At 37.2% G+C, this 17833-nt stretch overlaps 1 protein-coding gene across 1 annotated transcript; it reads left to right on the forward strand.

Moving 5' to 3' along the window:
* Nucleotides 1-11101: 11101 nt before the first annotated feature.
* LOC132051540 (probable pectinesterase/pectinesterase inhibitor 51) lies at nucleotides 11102-16033 on the forward strand. Its single transcript, XM_059442676.1, has 3 exons — nucleotides 11102-11703; nucleotides 12150-12606; nucleotides 15203-16033. The coding sequence occupies exons 1-3, from the start codon at nucleotides 11221-11223 to the stop codon at nucleotides 15886-15888; spliced, it is 1626 nt and encodes a 541-aa protein (XP_059298659.1). The 5' UTR covers nucleotides 11102-11220; the 3' UTR covers nucleotides 15889-16033.
* Nucleotides 16034-17833: the final 1800 nt, after the last annotated feature.

Raw genomic sequence — 17833 nt, forward strand, 5'->3', positions numbered from 1 at the left:
AAACACTAGTAGAGGGATCTAGCCAATAACACAATGAATACAAGGTTCCCAACCTTAGTCAATGAATAATATCTATTAGTTGACATAACCGAACACACAACCCATCCATAAACTCTTAAGCCCACTATACACTGTACACTGCAACCAAACTCTCACATTTCTAACTCTTGCTTCAACGATTTCCTTTCTGCCCTTAACCTCGTAGACACCTATCAGCCTCATCGGTCACACCCCTTACTGTACATCATGATATAATGTTCCTGCAATCCAACACGGCTCAAGTACCCATATTATCTCACCTCAAGTCTTACGAACCTTAATCCCTTGAATCCGATAGCAAGGTGTCTCATTGAAATTCTTAAATTCTCGTATTTCATTTAAATCACTTTATCACTATCCACTAACAAACGCTCAAATCCACTTGATCCTCTAAACTAATCACCATTTAAGCCCAACAAACCATAAAACAAAATCAATGCTTCTCCTTCCATCTAAGTGAACACCTCGTAACTCCTCAAGTCATTAATTTATCGCATACATCCATATTTGAAATCATTTTCATTAGTCGTTTACTCGCTCCTCAAAGCCTATAACCCAATCAAATTTACCGATCAAATAATGTGCCCATAGCTTCACTTAATAACCGAGTAGTCCTTTAACATCAACTATCTTACATCAAGAATAACCTTAGCACCTGCCGCAACTCGTCCTGACAACAATGTCAGATACTAGTTTTTCCCTTCCCAATCTCTCGAAAGTCCTCGTGTCCAAGATATTCTATGAGCCTTACTTTGCTACGCGCTTTCCACCAAAGTCTTCTTTCATGTCCTTATTGTCAACTTTCTTTCTTTATTACACGCGATCACAATACGTTTCCCACATTCGATGTCATCACTGAACTTACACTTGTTCTCATGTACCGAAGTCTAATACTCTACCGTTGCTGAATCTTTGACCCGCCATTGGTTCTCTAGTGTCACGCGCACCATCACAAAGCCTTGACGAAGCTAAAGTCAAACCGATCATATCATCGAGCAACCCACTATAGTGAAGCCATAAATGCACTTTGTCACCTTCGAGCACCCAATGCTGAAACATGGAGACCCTGTACCCCTCTGATCTATCTTCTAATTCCTCATGAACTTCCACAATAAACGAGTTTAATCGCGACTCCATACAACAACCGAGTCTAGTTGCGACTCCATACAATCTAAACCTCAGGCCATAACTAGTGATTGAATTGAATCCCGCATCCAAATCAAGATAACACGTCTCGTACCATTCCACAACACATCATAGACCGACCGTTCGCGTAACAATTTAAGGACGGATGTTCATCTTCTGACGAAGATCAAGATAAGAGGGTTCAAATACCAATTGGAATCGACTAGATACCAATTTGAATAAAGTCGCACGAAATAATGAAAGAATTTGAAGTTTCGTAAATGTCTTATAGCCTCTCGCAGATAAGTACGAAGCTCATCGTACCGATCCACAAGACTCTACTAGACACGCTATTATATTATAGACGGGGTAACCTAGGGCTCTGATACCAACTTGTTACGACCCATTTTACTAGGCAGTGTGGGCACCTATCATTCCCGCCGCGATAGACGAACCCTTATCCCAACACGACCAATTCAAGTAAAGGTGGACGAAATAAATATAGAATAAGTCTCAAATCAACCATATAAGATAAAGTGCGAAAATGCTAAATACAACCCCATAGATCTGGTCTGATTTTGTCACGACCCTACCAGTGGGCCATGACGGGCACCCGGAGCTGACTACCGAGCACCACTCATCATGCTGTCCATCATACTCACCCCGGACATGCATCAACCTCAATACAAGACTTATCACGAAACCATCTCCAAATATCTCCCAAAATATGTATATATGCATAAGCCCACGAGGCCACAAAAATGATGTACAAAATATACACTGAAAAAGTACCATAACATCTACAACCCACATATAAGTATCTACGAGCCTCTAACTGAAGTACTGAAATCCTAGGGATGGGATGAACACAGCGTCCATAAAAGAAAGGACGTCAGTACGAACAATGTACTGAGTATGTAAGGCATGCATGCCAACATAATAAAGAAGTAAGAGAACATGAGGCGAAGAGATAACCTGTACTGATTGCCTTTTAAGGAGGAATCATGCATGCTAACTTTCATAATAAGCAACATCATATCATGTATATATATATATATATATATATATATATATATATATATATATAAAAACTTCCCGTCCATGTAGGTATGGTGTGATCATCATTAGCCCGCGTCCGGGGTAAACATCTCAAGCCGCCCACTAGTGGTGTCTGCCCATGCCATATGGACATGGTGTACTCATCATCATAGCTGCCCACTACGCCCGCTCGTAGTGGTGACCGCCCGCATATAGGCGCGGTGTAATCATATGTGTACATAACATAATGCATGCATGAGAGCTCAAGAAAAGCTATAACTTTGTCGGAGTGACGTAAGGTCGGTAGCCTCCGATTATGTTATGGAATAGTCATGATCGTCATGTCTCACTTTGAAGGAACTAGTAACATGAGGTGAGACTAACAACAAGAAGCAACATCAATGAAATCATAAAGATAAGAATATCGAGCTCATCATAGTATCATTATCATCATCATGATCATGGAACATATCTCATCTCTATCTCATAAGAAGCCCTTAAGAACCTTAACTTTCCTCTTTTGGGATGTAAGAAAGTCATGGAAACATAGAAAGGAATCATAATATAAGAGTCATGCCTTTGAAGGAAAGGGGACTAGCCTTACATACCTTTACGTCTCCTTACTGACTAAGCACTCTCCTTCAAAGCTCACAACTCTACATTCAAGAGGATTAGATTGTTAAAAACATGCTTGAAGCCAAGCTAAAGAGACTAATGGCTAACGAAAATTGGGCAGCACTTCTTTTGTTTCTACAACTTTCTCCATATAATATAACAGCTCCTAAACATCAATAACAAAATCCATAATATCATAATCAATAAACTTTGTTAAGCTAGGCATGATTCAACTCTCAAAATTCCCTTTTCAAGTCATCCATAACCATAGTTACCAGCCAACGTCGTATTTATTCACATATAATGCTTCTTCAACATTTTTAATATCATTCATAATAATATCATATCCATAACATGTCAAGAACTATCATTCAAGTCAAGTCACTATTCAAAAATACCACTATTTCCATATTTGAACTCCATATTCTACCTTCTTCCTCAATCCAAGTCATTCAACCATTCAATACTCTTATTAGCATAAAATGAATACAAAACTCACCTTTGATTATGTAGGAATGGGCTTTGGATGAAAATACTTCACTTGGAGAAAACCCAACTTCAACACTAAAGAGATTCTTGGCTTCCCTTAACCCTAGTTAGCATCCTTGCACTTGATTCCACTAATTTTTGGCTTTTGATCTTTGATCTCTCTTGAATATGTGTTGGTATAGTGTTTGGAGAAGATGGCAAATTAAAAATATGAACTAGGGAATTATATTTATAAAAAGTACAAAGCTGCCCGTCAAGAATTATACGGACCTTCCGTATAATTTTATACGGTCCGTATAAGTGACCGTATAAGTCATCCAGCGATGACCCTTCACTGTGACTATTATACGGACCATTATACGGACCGTATAATGGGTCGTACAACTCACTTTCCTCCCGAACTTGTTCTCGTCGTTCCGCTTGATCTCTAAGCCTTATGGAACCTTCTTAGCACTTGTTTAACACTTCATTAACAATCTAAGGGGCATTATAACTCTTTCTCAATACATTTTTAAATCGACATTAGCTCGGTACTTTGCAAAGCCTTTCCAAAACACGACTTATACTTTGCCTTCCTCAACGAACTTTCTTCTTTTGCCTCAAATGTCTTTGGAATCTTAATTAGAATCGTTAAGTACCCCTTCTTACTTGTAGGGACCTCATATACATCTTACCCTACGTTAGTCTATCTACCGCATAACGATATGAAATTTTTCGAGGTGTAACAAATTCATACAGGAGCACTAACTAAATACTGCAAGTATGAGAGATGATAAAGTTTCATATCGAAGTAAGAGTAAGACAAGTAAGTAAAGGAAAGAACATTCGGGGCCGATCGTCATCGTGCTCACCCTGGAATGACTCTACAGCAGCCTCGCCAATCAACCACGAGGGGAAAGAATGGAACTTGTCTAATACTCTGCATCCATAAAGAATGCAGCAAGCGTAGGTCAGTACAAAACAGCAGTACTGGTAGGTATCATCGGCCGACCAAGTATAGCTAACATAATTCAGACAATAAAGTAAGATAGGCGGATAAATCAACTGGTATAAGTCAAACACAAGCCAGAACTAAGTACACGTCATGGCCTAAGTTAAAGCATCCAAACCCCAAATGTGCCAAGTCTCAAATACTCGGTCTGAATCCATACATCACAAGTACATCACAAGAATATCACAACAGAAGTCAAGTGCAATGCAATGCAATAATGTATGAAATGTATATGCAATGCAATGTTGTGTACATATGTACTCCGGACGGAAATATCGACGTGTCGGTAGCACAACCCAAGGTGACTCGCAAAGTCTAAGTGCCACTCTTCCCGGATCTTTGCCTAACAGACAAACAAGACCCCGGATCTTTGCCCACGGGAGGTTCTCACTCGCATCACCCTGGGGGACCCGCGGAGTCCATGCACTCACTCAATCCACTATTTCGGTACTAACATCGGATATCGAACTCTCACATCATTCTCATTTAAAAATCAAGCCCAGATCATCATAGTGTTTCATTAAGTACCAATAATGTATCAACAAAGATATCATGAGAGTGTGTGCAATGCATGTGCCAGCACCAAGAATCAGGTCAATATCACAAGTACCAATATGGGTACGCTAACAACATATCAATATCACAAGTACCAATATGGTACGCCAATAACATATCAGTGTCACAAGTACCAACACGGGTACGCCAACAATATCATGAGAGACTACACAAGTCATAAAGAACTCTATCCTCATATCAACATCCACCCGTAAGATACTACAATATCACAATCAAGATGGAACAACAATTTCCAATATCTACTAACAACATGTGGCATCCAACCAATACAATAAAATAATCAAGTCACAACACGACGGGGTGGCTAGCCCCAATCACATAACAGGGCCCAACCTAAGGCAATATCCAACCTAATTTCATACCCGAAGGTTTACATGCTTTCTCCGACAATATAATCTAAATATATGCTTCGCTATACGAAGTCTCACCAAGGGTAAGCCATAGCCTACCTGGATGACCGAACAACAATAACACCAACAATCACTCCTTAGCCTTGCCCTTTCTGCTGAGCCTCAAGATCAAGAAAGTCTAGGCATATTCAAAATCTAGATTAAAAATTATGAAGATCGATACCTATATTGCTATCATTCAAATTGGGTCAAAAACCAACTCTAGAATTTGCGAAATTAGGCCCGCAAGGTCAAAATGAGAAATTCGGGAGTAAAACATTAAATTAAGCACTAGGTGATCAAAGCCCAACAACTAATTGCTAAAATGACTCAAGGATTCGCCTAATTTTTAATTTCAAATAAAACCCTCAATTTTGGGTATAAACCCTAACTATTGGATTCAAGAATCCAATACTAATAATGGAAGATATATGATTAATAACCTTAGATACAACATAATTTAGCATAAGCCCAATCAATTTCATCATTAATAAGTCTAGATAGAAAATCCATCAAAACCCACTTTTAATCTTCCATTACTAATGAACTAATAAGAAAAAGGATTTCTAAGATGATTAGGAATAATGAATTAGCAAGAAGGTTAGGAGGACTTACCATCAAGAATCTCCTCTAAGAATCCTCTAGAAATGCTTCCAATATGAACCACTTTCGGAATAACAATGAATGAAAAAACTTGGGGTTTTATAGCATTTAAATACCCCAGTCACTTCCTGATCACCGCTTCCGCAGTCACTCAGACCGCTTCAGCGTCACCGCCCCAACGGTCCCTTGACCGCTACAGCGGTCATGCCTAGAGGGCATGGGCCGTTTCAACGGTAGGGTGACCGCTATAGTGGTACCGCTGCCGCGTTGCTGGTGCCGCGTTAGCGGGCACCAGACATAACTTTCCCAAGCTTCACACTTCTTCTCGAATTTTCGACTAATTCTCGAGGCCACCTGCTCACAAATCACATACATAAACACACATAAAAACACGCTACGAATGCGCTCGTGGCCTCAAAATTTCCAACGGAGGTCTTGTTGATCGAGTCAACCCCTGATACCTTAATTCCTACTTCCCAACCCAAGTCCTAAAATGCATCCGAGTACATTAGGAGCCGAGCCAGGTATACACACAAGTTCTAAATGACCATCAGGACCTCTCGGAATTGAAATTTCGAAAAAGGTCCGTTTACCTAAAAAGTCAACTTTGAGTCCACTCTTTTTTTTCGCTTTAAGCTCAAACTTCACAAAAAGTCACTCGAACCAAATCTAAACATATTGGGAAGCGTGTCAATAGTCTCCTAGGGTCAAAAGGGAGCTAACCAAGCTCGGGAAAGGGTTAAAAGGGTCAGAAATACAATAACGACCAAACGGGTCGTTAAAATCGGGCTTTTGGTGTTCGGCCTTAACTTACTGGCAATTTGGGCACCTAGCCACAAAGTCGAATACATTTCTCGTCATTTCACGTCACCAATATATTTTCTTGAGGTTGTGATACATCTTTGTGGAACCTAAATGAACAGAGTATCTCCAACTATGTGCCTCAGCCTTAATCCTCCCTCGGAGCCATCAACATCGAGAACATACAACCGATTTTGGCATCTCACGTATCATCATTTTCCCCAAATGCAAAAGTTTTGATCTTCTACTTGTAAATTTGCTCCTTCAACTATACTAAGAAGGCATCATCATACTTCCTCTCTTTTACTTCTATTACCAATACGACTCAGTCCTGTTTAGAACAACGACATTTTCTTCCTCAGAGTCTATGAATCGAACTCCTAGACTTGCTAATCAGTGAACCTCCTTTTCCATTGCCATTCTGTCTTCTTCCAAGTAATCCTAACTTCCCCATAGGCTGTTAGCATCGGCCACGACATTCGCGAGGTGACAAAGAATATCGATGTCTTAGTCCTTGAGCAACTCGAGACATCTTCTTTTCCTTAGGTCCAATTCTGTTTACTTGAAGATGTATTGGAGGCTTCTGTGATCTGTGAATATATCAACATGAACACCGTATAAATAATAATTTTAAATTTTCAAAGCAAAAACTATGGTCACTAATTTTGTATCATGGGTCAGATAATTCTTCTCATGATTCTTAATTTTCCTCGAGGCATAAGAGATTACCTTGCCATGTTGCATTATGACACAACCAAGACTAACACCTCAAGCACAGGGGCGGCTCAATGATGTTGGTGGCCTAAAGCAAAAATATATCAAAAGAGCCTTAAACTTATTTCGCAAAATTCATATAATTTGTAATGAGACACAAAAGAAACCCCAAAATTTTGATCTAACGGTAAGGCACACACATCACAATTCCGAACTTTGCCGTAGGCAAAAGCATGGTAATTAAGTGTAGCAAGGTAGAAAAACATGCCTATTATCCATCGAGTTTCTAACTTTATGTCACTTGCTTTTAGTGATTTCTCAGTTAAAAAAGATGACAAATGTACTTGATTTCTGGTTAGACAAGGTTTGTTCTTTGCAATCGAGTACTTTGAAGCACGGGCCGTATAATTTGCCCGTACCTGGAATGTCAAATTCCACTGGTTCTGTTTTCTCCCTTTCAATGTACGCCCTAAAAGTACGGCCCGTACATAAATGTATGGCCTGTACAAATGACGTAGAACGTCATTTTAACGATTTAAGGCCAATTCTCAATTCCAACACCTCCCGTCTTGATTTCTAAGTCTCGAATCATGAACGTAACTTAATTAGGAGGTACGAGGTGTTATAAGAACAAAGAGCTTGCATACGTCTAGACAATTGTATATCATACTTCTTCCTTTGCCTTAATTATATATTGCTTGATTCGAACGCTGTGGAGATCTTGATGTACATTGGCTTGCTTGGATAGAGATGGCAATCCAAGGATTTTGATGCCAAGAATGAAAATCTCTGAATATGCCCCTGAACTATGTGAAATTGAGCGGATTTGTCCGTCCTCCATTCGTGCCCTTAGGTAAATGTCAACTTTCGAAGGCCATATTTGTTCACTCGCGCGTAGTCTGGGGGCATATCTGGCCCAGTAAAGTTCTTGAATTGCATATTGTTCCAAAGAGTAGACTCTTCTCGTTAGATTGAGTAAATTCTGAAATAGGTTAGCTCTCTTGTTTGATTTTCAGCCACTTCTCTCTCTTATTTCTTTCATTTTCTTGTGAAATGTCAGAATGCTTGAGTTCTCCAAATAGCCATAGTAAGAACTGTGGATATGGAGTTGCTGCTTCCAGTTGACATCATGGACTGCATTGAATCCTAAGAGACATTTGTCAGGTGTCATAAGGCTGTTGTAAGTTTTCTCTTTTTCCTTGTGATTTTTTCCAGCAGATTTGGATCGTAGATGTTGATGGATTTGTAACCGATTTTTGTTGTCATGTTTATGTTTTGTTTCAAAAAATAACGTGTGGATACTAGGAATCAGAAGACGATGAATTTCTACCAAGAGCGATTGTTGTCATCAACAAATTAAAAAGGAAAAATGATGCTCGTCTTAGTAAAACCAATCTTTTAAGGAATGTAAACACTCTTGAGCTTGAAAACATAAATTTAAATGAATTAGTAGCTAAGTTTCAGACTTCTTCATCTATTGATAATGATGGAAGGCTTGGAAATATGAGAGAAAACATATTTCTTATGTTATTGGGTTGCTTTGTAGGGTTTGTGGTTAGTTACATGTTATGTGGGAAGACCTTGGAATGATGGATGTAATTGCATTTGGTTGTTTTAGATGTATAATTTAGATGCACTATAATGGTTGGATGGATTGTAATTGTAAATGTTTTTGATGGTTTGGAATGCAATGACACTATGTAATTTAGTTCCATGTAATTACTCCTCCGTCCCATAATAAGTATCACCTTAGCTCAAAAAAATTTGTCCCATAATAAGTGTCACCTTAGGATACAAATGCATATATTGACTAGTTTTTTCCATCTTTGTCTTTGGATAAAAAAATGACAAGTTTCGTTATTCAAGGCCAAAAGTTGGATTCACAATGTCAAATTTTAGTTTTCACGTGAAAATAAAAGTTTTGGCCTATGGAAAATAGGATTAGTAAGAAGCAAAATAAGTAGTAGTACTTTAAATGATGATAGTTGGATTTCAAATGTCAAAAGATGATCTACTTGTGCATGCTTTAATCATCAAGAGGAAAAAATATTTTGTTTACATAAGAGTAATTTAGTAAATTTTACACTTCATCATTGGTTTCTTAATATGCGTGTTTTTTTTTACTAAAATTACACTTATTATGAGATGGAAGGAGTATTTATTTTAGTTTCAAAATGCAGTTCAAGAACTTCACTGTGCCAATATGCCCCTAGACTATGCGCGAGTGAAAAAATATGACCTTTTTCGTTCCAAGAATAAAGCTAAAGCTTGATTCAATCTTCTTCGGTTTTTCTTCCTTGAATTGTGATTCTGATTGACAGTCATGATTGCTTTAGTCTTGTCTTGAGTCTTGTTTCCCTTAATTAAGAGTCTTTGTTGCTTTCCATCTTTGGGCAATATCTTGACAACAACTGTAATATTCCCCTTTTCTCTGACGATGTTTTATTTATTGGTATTTCCCTCAATTTCTCAAATTGATTTCTATTGTCTTCTGTGTTGTTTTTTGATTGAAGCTCGACTTTCTTTGTGTGACTCCTCTTTTGCTGCTTGATTGTTAATGCCTCTTTTTCATCTGCAAGAAAATATTCACCCTGTGATCTATTTACTTCTTGTCATTATTGAAAGTAAGTGCTTATAAAATTAGTCTTAAATTCCGAGGTAGATTGTGTATTTAGTCAAACAAAAAAGGAAATATCTTTTTATCTTAAAACAACTAATTAATTAGTTAAAAAGGGAAAGTTATTCCAAAACAATTGAGATTAAAAGGCAGAAAACTTGCGTGCTTCGTCTTTAGTTAGATGGCCTTATCAGTTACTCTCTTTGTATTAAATTATTTGTATATACTCCCTCCGTTTCAATTTATGTAAACCCATTTGATTGGGCATACAGTTTAAAAAAATAGAGAAGACTTTTAAACTTATAGTGTAAATGAGTCACATATATTTTGTGTGGTTATAAATCATTGCATAAAGGTAAATTGTTTCCAAATATAGAAAGAGATCATTCTTTTAGGCATGGATTAATAAGGAAATGGGTTCACATAAATTGAAACAGAGAGAGTACATTTTTTAATCGGTTTTAAAAAGATATAATGTCATATTCAATTTTAAACTTCTTATATTACCTTACTGAAATCATTTATAGTCACAATAAATATTTATGACTGATTTAAATTATAATTTTTTTTATTTTAAAATTTTGCATTATCAAATTGCAATGCCACATAATTGGTACACACTAAACAGTATCCTCTAAACAGAGATATAGAAAAGTTCTCTCTTAGTAAACCCGTGAAACCAGCTTCCACACTCACTAATAGCCTGTTTGGACAAGCTTATTTTTCTCCAAAAAAATAAGGTGTTTGGCCAAATTTTTGGGAGAAAATAAGTACTCTCTGGAGAATAGCAGATGCAGTTTTTAAAAAGCTAAAAAATGTAACTTTCCCCCAAAACACTTTTTTAAAAAGTACTTTGAAAAAAAATACATTTAAAAATACTTTTTAAATGTTTTATCAAACGCTAATTACTGCTCAAAAGTATTTTTTAAATTTAATTGGCCAAACAATTTTTTTCACAAAAAGTACTTTTAAAAAAGTATTTTTAATTTTTTTTTTAAATTAAGTTAATTTTAAAAATTTGATCAAACAGCTTATAAACCCCGTCATCATATTTGTAGTTACTCCATCCCTTGTCCATAATAATTCAATATTTCGTACAGCTTCTTTCACTCCGAAGTTTACTCACATTTATAGAAAACAGAAAACCCTATAAAAACCCCAACCTTTCAGCTCACATTGTCCAAACGAAACCATTTTGTAAATTGAAATTTGTCCTCATTTTGATGGAGTCCAATTCCCCTCTAATACTCCTCACATTCTTTCTCCTCTTGTTAATGTCTGCCTCCTCCCGCAACCACCATTCACCCATTTCCCCGAAAGCTCCTCCGTTTGAAATTCAAGAAGCTTGCAAGGCCTCACGTGATCCATCATCATGTGAGGCTATATTAGTACAACACTTGCCATCCAAACTAACGATACCCCAAATCATCCAATCAGCTTTAGGGGTCTCTTTTGAGAAACTTAAGGAAGCTCAGTCAATGGTGAAGAATATCATGGACGCTTCCACAGGGAATCTAAACCGTACTAATGCAGCAAAAGACTGTATTGAGGTGCTCGGGTATTCAGAATACAGGCTGAATCTCACGGCTCAGGCCTTGCCACGTGGCGGCAAGATCATAAAAGATGCTCGTGCCTGGATGAGTGCTGCCATGGTGTACCAATATGATTGCTGGTCCGCTTTGAAGTATGTAAACGGGACGTCTCAGGTAGGGCCCACCATTACGGTACTGGAATAATGTGAATTCAGTATTTTTGATGCGTAAAGATAAGTTTATGTGTAAAAATTCACTAAAATTGTATTAAATCAATAGTAATTATGAACCTCTGACTTTTAAAATATAATGGGTTCATGAAAAACAACTGAACTCATGGAGTTTAAGCAGAGCTTGGCCATCGAAACCAAAATATTATCACTTTATTTAGAATTTTTTGAATTTGGAGTTGAAGATAGATTTGTGTTTGATTACAGTTTTTTTGTAAAGAATATTTGGTTGTTTGAATGTTTTGAAAGTGAAAAAATGAAAAAAGTGAAAATAGAGTTTTAAGAGTTTTTCAAATTTGAAATTTTGATGGCCAAACGTTGATTTTTAAATAAAATTTATAATCTCATGGCTAAACGAGTCCTAAATCTTGAATCCGCCTCTGATCTCAGGTAAATGAAACGATGGCGTTTCTCAACTCTTTGATCGGGTATAGCAGCAATGCACTAGGGATGATGGTGAATTACGACTATTTCGGGAACAAAACCGGGTCCTGGACCCGACCCAAGACAGAACGGGATGGGTTCTGGGAAGGTGCTGGTGGATCAACTGTGCCGGACTTCAAGGGCGGGGTACAGACATGGCTGAAACCAAATGTGACAGTGTGCAAGGCTGGTGGAAGTTGTGATTATGAGACGGTGCAGAGGGCAGTGAATGCGGCCCCGGAAAATGAGGTAAGGGGGCGGTTCGTGATATGGATCAAAGCCGGGTTGTATGACGAGATAGTTCGGGTCCCGTTGGAGAAGAGGAATTTGGTGTTTTTGGGTGATGGCATTGGGAAAACTGTCATTACCGGGTCTAGGAATGTTGGCCAGTTGGGTGTTTCTACTTATGAATCTGCAACTGTTGGTAAGTGAATTACTGGATATTGTTCTTTCATTTTTGTCTATTGAGCTGTTCTTGTGGCTTGTAGAGGTTGTTTGGATTGGCTTATTTTAACTGCTTATTGGATTTTAAGCTCTTTTTTCCTTTTTGAGATGTTTGGGTAAAATAAAAAATATTTTTAAGCATTTACTTTTAGATTTAAAAAGTATAAAAATAAATCAAAAATCAAAAGTTGAATATTCTTAACTTATGACTTTTAGCTTATAAGTTACTTTTAAAAAATCAATCCAATCACCTTCGTAGTCTATTCTTTTCCATCAAAGGTAGGTGTAGGATATTCCTTGGAGAAAAAAATACTATTAAAATCACTTTTATTTTTTTTAGGATTCAAATATCATTCAACTATTGTTATTTCCCTCAAAAAATACTTAACACCACAAACGTCTCATTCTCTCTTAATTGGCATGTCATGTCATATTAAAATCTTATTTTTAATAATAAACCTATTTAATTCATATTTATCATACCCACTTAAACCCAATTTAATCCATGTCTTATACCCAAGTTTAGACTCGGTTAATAAAAAAAAAAAAAAAAAATCCAAAGACGCAACTTTTTCCTTCATCCCGCTCCTATTGTTTCCATGATTTTCTTCGGACACTTGTTAGCATTTTTCGCTTGAGAAACACATGATTAACAGTAATTTTTATAATATATATTCCTAAATTTATGCCATGTAGAGCTAAAATAAAAGATATTGAAAATAAAATAAGAAAAACAGAGATAAAAGATATACTGTTTAACAAAACAAAGCGCAAAAGAAAGCATTTAAATCTAACAGTTGGAGCAACTCGGTTCAATTACCAATTCCTCTTCTGTAATTAATCTCTTAGCTTTAATTTCATTTTTTCCCTTATGGAGTATGTTTTATGCTGATTCTATTAATTGAAACGAACTAATTAACTCTTTTTCTTTCGTTATTTTGGGTTTTCTTTCTTATTCCCTGTTGATGAAAGAAATACTTAAATCCTTTTTTCAGTAGCCGATTGGGATAATAAGTGTTTAATCATCTTAATGGAGTTGGGACATTCACATGTGACACTTTAATGGATGCATTTAGCAGCCGGATGAAGGAAAAAGTTATGTCTTTGGATTCTTTGATCTAAAATCGGGTATAAGACATGAATTGGATTAGGTTAAATGGGTATGATGTATATAAGTAAATAGGTTTATTATTAAAAAAATAGAATTTTAATATGACATGACATGTCAACTAGGAGAGAATGAGGCTTTTGTGGTGTTTAGTATTTTTTAAGGAAAAAAATAATAGTTGAATGATATTTGAGTCCTTAAAGAAACAAAAGTGATATTAGAAGGCAATTCTCAATACTTGAGTGACCATTTAGGGAATTGACTCGTAAGCAGTACTAATACATTTCAAATACCTATTCTGTATTCAAAGCTCACTAGCTGTGGTCCAATAAATTTGTCAAACTGCTAGTATTGCAGTAATATGCGTCCGATCCTTTTCCAAATTCATTATTTTCAAATATATGGTTGATAAATGAGGCTGTGTTGCAGTGGCGGAGCCACTCATGGCCAAGGGTGGTCAACTGCACACCCTTGGCTGGAAAATGGTACTAGCATATGGATTAGATATTATAGTTAGCGGGATATAAATTAAATTTTGAACACCCTTAAAATAATTGAGATAGATAGCTTAGAGGTAAAGGGTGTTCAATTTTACCTAAAAGTCACGGTTTAAGGCTTACGTCAAGTGCTAGTGATCTTCTTTCTTTAAAAGAAAACATACAAACATTGTCTAAAGTTACTTGGTTGATTTGTATTTGCATTTATTTTCTTCCATGTTCTGACTAAGCTTATTTGTCTTTGAGTTATGATTTGATGTTTGGTTTATTCCTATGTTGGTTTGGAGTTACGTTAGACTCATTTGTTAAAACTCCTTTAGTTTTTCTTCTTTCCTTCCTATTTCCTAGAATAGAAGAAGACGTATTGTTAAAAAGAAGACAACGAGATCTAATGGCAAGTTAGCTACCACTTATTTTGCTCTCTTTTCTTTTTTAATTGCTTCTGTGAACATTTTAATTATCCAACTTTGTTCTCTTTCTTCTTTTTTTTTTTCCAAAGAAAATTAATTAGTCGTTACCTCTCGCTTTGTAATATTCTCGGAATGCCCCTTGTTGTTCTCCACTTGTGAGATTACGTACACTGGGTATGTTGTTGTTGTCATTTGATATTGTAATCACCGTAAGAGTTTTCTAGCAATGAAATTATCAAGAATAACTTGCGAAATCAAATAGATCATAAATTTTTAGGCGGGTGTGCAGTGATGATGTTAAAAAAATTTCGTTGCACTCATTCATCGGAAAAAATTATATACTCGTCAACATTTGAACAACCTTACCAAAATTTCTGGTTCCGCCACTGCTGTGTTGTAGCACCTTGTTACTACTCTATCAGGTTGTTCACGCTAGCCTGGTGTTTAATACTTAAGGATTGAAATGATAAAATCTAAAGAACATTTGTTGCTTTCTGAGCTGCTGTGCTACATTACTATTTGCTAGTTGTTATAGTTGTGATGTTCATTTTTCTAACACAGGAGTTTTTGGTGATGGATTCATGGCCAGTGGCATCACAATCCAAAATACAGCAGGTCCAGATAGTCACCAAGCTATAGCATTCCAATCCGATAGTGACCTTTCGGTCATTGAGAATTGCGAATTTCTTGGCAACCAAGACACCCTTTACGCCCATTCTATGCGCCAATACTACAAGTCATGCCGCATACAAGGCAATGTCGACTTCATTTTTGGGAACTCCGCTACCTTCTTCCATGATTGTGATATCCTTGTTGCTCCTCGCCAACTAAATCCCGAGAAGGGAGAGAACAATGCTGTTACAGCTCATGGAAGAATAGATCCCGCGCAATCAACTGGATTCGTCTTCCAAAACTGTTTAATAAATGGAACTGCAGATTACATGACCTTGTACTATAGCAAGCCTAAGGTACATAAAAATTACTTCGGAAGGCCATGGAAGGAGTATTCCAGGACAGTCTTTATACAGTGTACATTGGAAGCTCTTGTTAGTGCCGATGGATGGATGCCCTGGAGCGGCGATTTTGCTTTGAGTACTCTTTACTATGGAGAATTTGGAAGTACGGGTCCCGGAGCTAATGCAACAGGACGGGTGCCATGGAGTAGCCAAATACCGGATGAACATGTTGGCTCATACTCGGTACAAAATTTCATTCAGGGTGATCAGTGGATTCCTACATCTTCTTGATTAATGGTGTAATCTAAAGTAGTTAGCTAGCTAAAAGTCAAGTTCAAGATCGTCTTATGAATTACAAATATATTAACCTCTTGTATAATTGCGGGAAGACTTCGGAAGTTTTTAATATAATATCTTTCCTAAAGCTTCAATTCAATCCTGTTTAGTAGTTATACAAGCTCTGGTTATTAACAAAAGGAGAAGTTGTTTCTTGAAGGTTCCATTTGATGAGGTAAAGGGAGTTAATGGGTCAAACCTTGCCCACTCTTATATTTTTTAAATGTAGGTCTGTTGAGCTCCTTTTTTTTTTTTTTTTTTTCCTGCACAAATACGTGATGGTAATGATGTCCCATTTTCGGAAAAGTCGGAAAAGGTGAAGTAATTAGGAGGGAGAGAGTATGAAATACTAAAAAGAAGAAGTTACTTAATTAAACAAAGAACCAAAAAAGAAGGTAAAGACAAGACTGGCATGTTGAAGAGTGGAATCGGAAGTTGCAGGTTTCATTTTAACTTGTCCACTTACACAAATGCTGTGTGAGCTTTGTCAATCTTCGACAATAGTGCGTTTCGTGGTTTCACTTATCAACCATACTTCTTTGTTGTCACCCAAACATCTAAAGTTTGGGGAAATACATTTTTAGGCGTTTATTAAAGTTGGAGAAAAAAAGTTTTGTTTTACTTTTTTTTTTAGTCCGTTTAAAAAATAATATTTTTCTTACAACTTTTTAATGTCAACTTTTCACATGCCATGTTTAACACTAGAGCTGTCTGTACACGGTAAGATAGACTTGTATCCGAGGGAAACCGGAGCAAAGGAAAGAACTGAGGGGTCTCAAACATAATCAACTCTGCTTCAACACCGAGGGTATTTCACCAGACACAGTAAATCCGAGCCCAAATAACACGCTCTACATGGGTCCGGAAAATCTGTTATGGAGCAGGCCACGCGTCACCCAACCGTTCCGCCACTTGCGCTGACAATAGTAATCAGCAACGGATCATATTTATTTCTTCAAGTATTTTGGACCGGAGATAAGAAGTATTTCCAAGCCGGACCAATCCGCTTCATTGGCTAACTCTCCCTTTTCAGTTTTGATCGTTACTGTTCAATAATATTTGCTATTACTCACTAGTATACATTATACATATATATATATATATTCTATAGGATCTCATATTATTAAAGATTAGGCTCATCCACATATTCTATTCACCACTTACAAATTTAATTGTCACCCACAAATCGGGATAAACAGTTTGGCGCCCACCGTGGGGCATAGGATAATAGTGGTGCTTTAATCTTTGCTACTTCTTTTTTCACTTGTTGTTTGAAGAATTTGTATATTTGCACAGAAAACGTACGAAATGGCCAACAGCAGTCACTCCGGTCATGTGAACCACAATGAGATAGTTGCTGAAAACGAGAACAACAGCGGGTTACGAAACCCACCTGCGGATCCAGCCGACCCAAATGTTGTCAACTCGAGAGAAGACTTCAACCGATGTATCACCGTCAATCGAGAATGCCCTTCCCATTTACGTATCCTTTAAATACTCATAACTCAATTACTTTGTCTTGGGGTCAAGGCCGGAAAACACCAGATATGCCAGATGAGATTAATTTACGTTTAATATTTGAAATGTTTCAGGAACAAGGGACCGCCATAGCCGAACAAGGGGTTGCCATAGCTCAGCTTCTGAGCAAAGATGACAAAGTAGCTTCGGCAAAGCCAAAAGGGGTTACCAAACCAAGGCAGGACGAACCACGGATAGTTGAGAGCAACAGATCGGAAGCCGGTTTGTCTACCAAGGTTTTGAAATGCTCAAGATTTTGGCAAAATCCTTTATTCAACAGAAAAAAAAGGAAACAATAACCCGGGATTAGACCCCGGGGAAAAAATTTATCTTCGGGGCCGGATTCAAAAAGAACATCAAAGGGCCTTTTCCGAGCGTCCAA

This window comes from Lycium ferocissimum, chromosome 4, assembly GCF_029784015.1.
Source record: "Lycium ferocissimum isolate CSIRO_LF1 chromosome 4, AGI_CSIRO_Lferr_CH_V1, whole genome shotgun sequence".
Lineage (NCBI taxonomy): Eukaryota > Viridiplantae > Streptophyta > Magnoliopsida > Solanales > Solanaceae > Lycium > Lycium ferocissimum.